Raw genomic sequence first — 8672 nt, 5'->3', positions numbered from 1 at the left:
TTAGATTTTCTATTTTATAGTTTTTCTGTGATTTACTATGATTTTTCAAAGATTCAGCCAAAATAAATATAAAAGAAAAAGACAAAACCGCCTTTAAAACTGCTTATAACAGGGCCTGAGAGATAAGATGAACGGTTTTAAAAGTTGAGGGGATGTATTTTGCCCGATTTTGGAGTTCAGAAAGGAAAAACTGACTTTCGCGAAAATTAAGAGAGATAATGTGGATTTTTTCCTTACATGAGTTGTAGAAAAATTTTCATGCGGTGGGTGAGCGACGCACAAGGCCCTAGCGCTAATGTGGTGAGCGCGAGGCGCAGTCTGGCGCTGGCCCGTCATGCCCAAAGAGGCCAGCCAGCCCACTACTCCACCGCGTGGAGTTTGATCTGCGGGAGGTGCGCGCTTGTAGTTGACCATGGCGACCCGTATGTTTTTTTGGATTTTATTTTAGTTCCTCCTTGTCCTATTTCTCGCCGCGAGTTTTGTGCGTAGGCGCTTTGGTACCCCGTTGGTGTTGGCATGGCGGTTCTCTAATCTTAGTTTTAAGGTCGTTATGGCGAGTTACTATCGTCGATGATAGATGATCAATAGATTTCTTAGCTATAATCTATGCAGCATATCGGAGACAGGATATGAATTTTAGGTCTAAAGTTTGCACTCTTGATTAGGCGATATTTTTGCCTTAGCTATAATCTGTATTTTGGACTCTAGAGTTGGATGATATATATGGGTTGCTTCTAGTTTTGCTCTGTGCTTTAGCCACTACGCAGCGGTAAGTCTAGAGTGTAGTTTCTACATTCAGTGTTTCAACAATATCATAATGATATTGCAGTAGTTGGATGTGCTAAGGCAGTGGCGGAACCAGAACTATTGATTAAGGGGGGCCGGACAATATAATAGCACCTCATAAGTGTAATAAATATATACATCGAGTGTATACCTCAGTAGCTTTTTCAATGTTTTTACATATGCATTTAGTATTCATAATGGAAAATCACAATATTATCATGAAAATTGGGTGAAATGATAACTTTTTGTGATGTGCAACTGAAATATGTACAGGGTATTAAAAACATTTCACTATGTGTGGGGTGCACGGCCCCTGCTGGGTTGTATATATAGGTTGTGATATGCTGCCTCGTTTGCTTTTGTTTTTGTGGCATGACAGTGAACAGAGGCAGCCAGGAGTTTCTATTTTGCGCACATTCATCAGTGCTACAACCCCATCCATAATCTTCAACCATTTGTGCACCGGCCATTCAACTACCGCAGTCAAGAATGGAAATCTCCTCAATCAAACCAAACCATGGTCAGGGGTGGAGCCAGGAATTATACTTAGGGTGCCGGCCAAAAAGAGTCATCATGTAAAAACTGAGTGCAATCAACTAGTTAGGTTTCTCATGGTCACCGTCCAGATTAATTCATTGACTTGATGTGTGCTCGCATTTTCTTATATATCCTAGGATCTAAGGCGCTATTCTTTCGGTAGTAAGCGACATGCCCGTTGATGGAAGACGTCTAGGGTGACTTTATAAATCTTGAGTACCGACTCAATATTTCGGAGATGCTCATAGGGAATATTTTATTATCTAGTTGTATTTTGTATGATTTTATTATCTAGAAGATATTAATAGGTATATATGACAAGAATTTTCTATATTTTGCCTCTTAATATAAAAAAAAATTATAAAGTCATACTAGTAAAATTTTTGTTTTGAAATGTTAGGGGGCATGACCCCCTTAGCTCCACCACTGACCTTGGTCGTCATGCTCCCCGTTTGGCCTCACGGACTATAGATAGAGTGGTGTTCTTGATCTAACACGCCAGTTGTCTTCCTCCTCTTGACAAGCAGCATGGCGAGTGTCTTCGAGGGGTTATCAAACAAACAACTCTGGGTTAAGGTAAAGGAGTTCTTCGACAAATTGCAATAGTTAGATATGCTAGTCAGTGACGGAACCGGGACTTTTGATTAAGGGGGGCCGGACAACATAGTGACACCTCATAAGTGTGATAAATTTATACATCAAGTGTATATCTCAATAGTTTTTCAGTGTTTTTACATATGCATTTAGTATTCATAATGAAAAATCACAATATTATCATAAAAAATGGGTGAAATGATAACTTTTTTGTGTTATGTAATTGAAATATCTACAGGGTACTTAAAAAAAGGGGACGACCCCTGCTAACCCCCTGGTTCCGCCACTAGTGCTAGCATAAGAACTGTTCTGTTCATGGTTTTATAAATGCTCTTTTCTCTTTTTTTTCCACCAACGGGAAAAAAGACACAGTTCTTTTATTAGTCTAAATATTTGTGGCTAACCTTTCACCCTGCTGCTCATGAAATCTCGTTTTCATTTCCTTATGTGCAACTTGTGGCATGCAAACTCTTTCAGGTATTCAGTTTGAGAACAACTGTGAAGTTGGTGTTTTCTCCAAGCTGACAAATGCTTACTGTCTGGTAGCGATTGGAGGATCAGAGAACTTCTACAGGTTAGTGCTATATATTTCTTTTTGACTTGACGTTACAGTTATTGGGCTCCTTGGGTGGAAGTAGACGAAATGCTAACTCTAACAGTGTGTTCTTTCAATGTTTTCTAGTGCCTTTGAGGCTGAGCTTGCAGATGCCATTCCTGTGGCCATGACCTCTATTGGTGGCACCAGAATAATGGGTCGACAAATATCTGAAACTTTGTTTTGCTATCTGGTTTATTCTCTCCTCGTTTTCACCTTTTCAATTTGTTTGCCTAGGAAACAAGAATGGACTTCTATTGCCACATACTGCAACCGACCAAGGTAAGCATTAGCTTTATGCTGTGATTGTTTGTTAGATCTGTTGTTATGCTGTGATTGTTTGTTAGATCTGTTGTTATGCTGTGATTGTTTGTTAGATCTGGTTATTAGGAATCTGATAACATATTACCCAGGTGTTTTCACATGTATTAAAATCATCTGGTTATTTCCATTTTGCATTGTTCACTTCCGTCCATGTTTTATTTATTTCTCAAGTTTATGGCACATTTTTTTTAAAATAAAAATGCATGTGCTAGGAAATGCTAGTTTTCTATCAGCATTCACCTTCAAGATGATTTTAATACATAACGATTAATAAGTATCATTAGATTTCTCAAACAAGTGTATAAACCACTTAGTATGTGGCACAAATATGCTGCCTCGTTTGCTTTTTCTTTTTCTTTTTTTGTAAACGCTCAGATTTATATTGTTTACCTGCACTTAGCTAGTTTCCATGGAAATTTTTTGGGCCTTTTATATTCTACTGTTAGGGAGTTATAATGGCTCCAGCTTGGTAACTGATGCATGTGCTAGGCCATGCTGCTGCTTGCAAATCTGCAATGACTAGAATTCTAGTTTTGTTCTTTCAAATGTATATCTGTTTGTCTCTACCTTATCTAAGTGACAAAGAAAATGGTGAGGATAGGCGGCAACTATCCTGTCAGCTGGGTTGTATAGGTTGTGATATATCCCAGTTTGCCACGAATTATCTGTACTTATGTCCTCCCTGTGCTTTTGACCTCTTGTAGAGCTTCAGCATCTGAGGAACTGCTTGCCTGATCAAGTGGTGGTTCAGCGTATTGATGAGAGGTTATCTGCCCTTGGGCAATCGCATAGCCTGCAATGATCATGTTGCACTTACACACCCTGACCTTGACAAGGTATACCTATTTTGTAGCCCCTGAAACTTTGCACTTACTCAATTACCTCAAGCTAAAATCTTTGCGCTAATGCAGTCAACAGGAGGCCCGGCTGCTGTGGGTCTCAAAGTATTGCCTCTGCAAACTAGTACAACTTGAGTTATCAGTAGCACAACATAACCCTCTGATATGTTCGTGGTGTATCTTTGGTTTCTGAGTCGTAGACTTGCGTTATTGAAGCTCGTGCTATATGAGTGAAAAGTGCCCTTTCCAATGTTTGTTCACCCCAGCAGCATTTGCAGATACTTAGCATGGACGTGTATGCTCCCGATTGAGAAATAGCCTAGGAAGTAAGTCTTGCTTTGAATTCATTTGTTTGGAGAGTCCAAATTTCAAGTGTTACTGTTTTTCATGCCTTTGCCAATGTTTGTTCACCCCGGCAGCATTTGCAGATACATGAATATCATGGACGTGTACGCTTCCTGATTGAGCAATAGCCTAGGAAGTAAACCTTTGCTCTGAATTCATTTGCTCGGAAAGTCCAAATTTCAAGTGCTACTGTTATACATCCCTTTTCCCAGCATTTGCAGATACATGAAACATAGAAATTTAAGTGTTCTGTAGTCTCACATGTTTCACGTTACACAAAATCAAGACACTGGCAGACAGACTAACTTCAGGAAGAAAAAACTATGAAATTTCTCTGAACACACGTTGAAATTAGAAATATGTTGCGCAAGGGATACTGATAGAGCAAATGGCAAGGCAAGTGCTTCCAGATGCCTAATTCCATCCCAACCACGGTAGATCACACAAGACGATGTATTAGCCTGTGAGCGCCATTACTTTGTGCGATTGCGGCACTTCACCAGGCCAGATTGGTAAGCGGGTTCCCTCGGCACTCCTGAATGCAGCTCGTAGCTAAATCTCTCAGTTTTTCTTCAACAGTCTCCATGAGAAGGGAACCATCGACCGCCTTCATCAGAAACAAAATGAGTTGTCCTTCAGATTCAGTAACAAAAGAAGCACATCTGTGGTCTGGAGCACTATCAAAAATAAAAAATCACAAGTACTAAACACACTACAAATTTCTTCTATGTTGTAGATTTCTAGTTTCGATGGGCTCTGATGGTATCCCAATCAAGGTGTGGAGATGTCTCGAGGATATAGCTATAGTATGGCTAACCAAGACGTTCAACAATATCTTTCGATCGAACAAGATGCCTGAGGAGTGGAGAAGAAGCATATTTGTGCCAATCTACAAGAACAAGGGATATATCCAAAGTTGTACTAATTATCGGGGAATTAAGTTGATGAGCCACACTATGAAGTTATGGGAGAGAGTCATCGAGTAGCGCCTGCGAGGAACGACGCAGATATCAACAAACCAATTTGGTTTCATGCCCGGAAGGTCAACCACAGAAGCAATCTTCTTAATAAGACATGTTATGGAGCAGTTTAGAGAGCAGAAGAAAGACCTCCACTTTGTTTTCATTGACTTGGAGAAGGCTTATGACAAGATACCAAGAAATGTTATATGGTGGTCTTTGAAAAAACATAAAGTCCCATCAAAGTACGTGACCCTCATCAAGGACATGTACAACAATGTTGTGACTAGTGTTCGAATAAACGATAGTAACACAGATTACTTCCCGATTAAAATTGGACTTCATCAAGGGTCAGCCTTAAGCCCGTATCTCTTTGCCTTAGTAATGGACGAGGTTACCAAGAACATACAAGGGGATATCCCTTGGTGTATGTTGTTCGCTGATGATGTAGTGTTAGTGGACGAAAGCCAGGCGGGAGTAAATAGGAAACTAGAGTTATGACGACAGACCCTTGAGTCTAAAGGTTTTAGATTGAACAGAGCTAAAACCGAATACATGAGATGCGACTTTGGCGGAGTTGTACATGAGGAGGGAGATGTGAGTTTGGAAGGTCAAGTAGTGTCTAAGAAGGATAACTTTCGGTATCTGGGATCGATGCTACAGAGGGATGGTGATATTGATGCGGACGTTAGCCATAGAATCAAAGTAGGGTGGATCAAGTGATGACAAGCTTCTAGCATTCTCTGTGACAAGAGGGTACCATAAAAGCTAAAAGGCAAGTTCTATAGAACGGCGATTAGACCGGCTATGTTGTATGGAGCAGAATGTTGGCCTACAAAGATTCGACATGTTCAACAACTAAGTGCTATAGAAATGCGTATGTTGCGATGGATTTGCGGTCACAAAAGAATGGGCCGAGTTCGGAACGATGATATACGTGATCGCCTAGAGGTAGCACCAATTGAAGAAAAGCTTGCCCAACATCGGTTGAGGTGGTTTGGCCATGTCCAAAGGAGACCTTCAGAGGCACCAGTGCATTGTGGAGTCCTAAGCCAAGCTAATAATATGAGGAGAGGTAGAGGAAGACCGAAATTGACATGGGGGTGGTAATAAAAAGAGATTTGAAAGCTTGGAATATACCTAGAGATCTATGTTTGAATAGGAGTATTTGGAAAGCAACTATTGAAGTGCCTGAACCGTGACTTGGGGCTCTTGGTGGGTTTCAACTCTAGCCTACCCCAACTTGCTTGGAACTGAAAGGCTATGTTGTTATGTTGTTGTTATGTGTAGATTTCTAGTTTGCACACAGTAAATAATCAAGTAGTGCACACGCTATGAATTTCTTCTCTGTTAGGAGCTTCTATTTTCTGCACAAAAATATTAGCTCTGACATTTCACGAATATCACTGCAAACTGAACAATATAGGTATTAAATCTGTTTCACTTGCAATTCCAGACCCTTGAGTTGCCACATGCCAAAACCTGAGTCATTGGCACAAGAGGCAAAGCAAATACAAGGACCTCATCTTGGAGATTCTTGCAGAAACGGAGTTACCTTCCATGTCGAATCACGGAGCGAATGGTAATGCTCTGCAACTTTCTTTTGGAACTCTATCTTTTCATATCGCTCACCTCCATAGCCTCCTCTTTCAGCCGCTTTCTGTAACAATAGATTCACATTGACCATTATGAAGCAGGAGGATAATCCATGTATACTATTTAGGTGAACGCAGCCTAGGTGACAGGTAACATCAAACAACAACTTAACAGTACAGACATCATTTAGCATTATAGACGTGTGGGCAAAGAAATTTGCTGAACAACATGTATTCTTTGATTTCTGCCTTACGATAAATACTTTAGAATCAAAGTGGACCGCTTTTAGTGTTCCAAAACAGAAATTATTGTCAGACCATATTAATTGGGTTAAGGCCAAACAGTGGCCATCATCACCTAAAATGTGTAAGCAATGGAACAGAAGTCAAATGCATCAAGCACACCATAAGCATATAACAAACATCAAAAGAAAACTAAAACACATGTAATGTTGGAACACCATAGGCTAAGTGTGTACAAATAGAATACCTCTGGCTGTACATCAAGATATATTACAAGGTCTGGAGCAATAAGCCCATTTTCTGGAGCCTGAAAAATAGGATAAAATAGGCGTCACTTCTTTGCTTGCAGCTATTGACATGAAAGAGAGCAAGTCATGACTCATCCGAATGGCACACAGCTCACCTTGCACCACTCAATGTCAAGCCCTTTAGCAGCTGAGAACGCCACGCCTGAATAAGAATAGCGGTCTACAATGAGAGTAGTTCCGCTGAGTAGCTTGCTTTCCATCAAAGCTCTGGCAAATTAACAGATTCACAGTTAATCTGCGCTTACAGTGTGCCAAGAATGCCTCGGATCGACAAAATAGTTAAGTTACGTGGTGAGAAGAGCACACCTACCTTTTCTCCCAGCGATTGGCGCTGAAGAGCAAATGAATCGTCCTATCATCAAGCTGCGACTCGTTCGCGAGGTAGGCAGAGATCATCTGCCCGACACTGGTGGCCCTGTCAGGGAACCTCCACCCTTCGGCGTCGTAGCCTTTGCCTTTGAGAAACGACAGCAGCCGGGCACACTGCGACGATTTCCCGCTCCGGTCCAGGCCTTCCAGGACCACCAGAGCACCACGGCCGCCCTTGCTGCCCGCCGTCTCCATTCTCACGCCCTGGAACGCCCTCCGGCGCTGCGCGAGCAGGCCCAGAGGAGAGGGTGCTGCCGCCGCCGCCGCCGCTGTGCCAACCCTGCAGCAGAGATTGGAAGCACCGTCACCCCCAACGATTTGATTATTACGCGCACATATTCTGGGTTGGGAAAGGCATCTGGAGGGAGGGACCGGGGACGACTCGACTCACCTGCTCCAAGAAGCTGCTCTTCCAGCGAGCCGAACCAATGCAGTCATGCACGGCTGGGTATACCGCTTTGATCAGGCTCAAAAGCTGGGAGCAGAGACGAGGAGGCGCGGGAGGTTGACCGGCGGCGTGGCACAGGTGGAGAAGAAGGGGGAAGAAGTCGAGCTCAGGCGCCCGCGAGAAACGCTACCGCCTGAGCTCGATGGAAAGCGGAGGCTATGGAGTAGTGTGATCCGGGAGCCGTTGGATGCGGCACTCGGATCAGGATGAGGTCGGCGGCGCCGGCGAGCACGGGCAGGGCTGGAGACCTTAGATGGCGGCGGCGGCGGCGGCGGTTGTTTCGGGAGGGAAAAGAGGAAGGGCGCGGGTTCCTACTATTCACGGAGTCACCGCATCAGTAGGAGCGCTTGATCTAGACCATCCATGAGGCATCGCACGTCCGAAAATAGAAAAGCTCATCCAACGCTTCCTCCCTTTTGCAAGTCAATACGGTTAATCTAACGGGTGGGGCCAAGTGCCAGCGGAGAAGAGAGGAATAAGAATCGGGCTTGCTAGCGTCCGGACTGAGGACAGCCGCACCGTTTCACGCACCCACCGTTTCACGCACCCACATGGGCCCATGCTGCCTTTGAACATCATCAGCATCAAGAAGAGGGGAAGGAGAGGGGAAGGAGGGTGCAGATGTCGGCCAGCGCCGAGAAGAGGAAGAGACACCGAGGCGAGGTGACACAAAGCCAGGATAGAGATGCAACATCCGATCTAGGCCTTGTTTAGATCCCATCAAAATTCC

General features: G+C 43.3%; 1 protein-coding gene and 1 pseudogene across 1 annotated transcript; one reads left to right on the top strand and one right to left on the bottom strand.

The window, feature by feature from the left end:
• Nucleotides 1-412: 412 nt before the first annotated feature.
• Nucleotides 413-3810, top strand: LOC136544615 (eukaryotic translation initiation factor 6-2-like; annotated as a pseudogene).
• A 432-nt stretch (nt 3811-4242) lies between these two features.
• On the bottom strand, nt 4243-8341 carry LOC136547353 (thymidylate kinase-like). Its single transcript, XM_066539313.1, has 6 exons — nt 7886-8341; nt 7436-7774; nt 7221-7332; nt 7065-7124; nt 6535-6639; nt 4243-4627 (listed from the first exon to the last, which is right to left on the bottom strand). Exons 1-6 carry the CDS (start codon nt 7930-7932, stop codon nt 4517-4519), a joined length of 774 nt encoding a protein of 257 aa, XP_066395410.1. The 5' UTR covers nt 7933-8341; the 3' UTR covers nt 4243-4516.
• Between the last annotated feature and the right edge of the window lie 331 nt (nt 8342-8672).

This window comes from Miscanthus floridulus, chromosome 3, assembly GCF_019320115.1.
Source record: "Miscanthus floridulus cultivar M001 chromosome 3, ASM1932011v1, whole genome shotgun sequence".
NCBI lineage: Eukaryota > Viridiplantae > Streptophyta > Magnoliopsida > Poales > Poaceae > Miscanthus > Miscanthus floridulus.
The sequence above is the reverse complement of the archived record's forward strand: the minus strand, read 5'-3'. Positions and strand labels throughout refer to the sequence as shown.

Coding starts and splice junctions, on each gene's coding strand:
- LOC136547353 (XM_066539313.1), bottom strand. CDS start 7,932: ATGACTGCATTGGTTCGGCTCGCTGGAAGAGCAGCTTCTTGGAGCAG. Junction 7,775..7,885: donor AGAGCAGCTTCTTGGAGCAG/GTGAGTCGAGTC, acceptor TCTCTGCTGCAG/GGTTGGCACAGCGGCGGCGG. Junction 7,333..7,435: donor GCCAATCGCTGGGAGAAAAG/GTAGGTGTGCTC, acceptor TTAATTTGCCAG/AGCTTTGATGGAAAGCAAGC.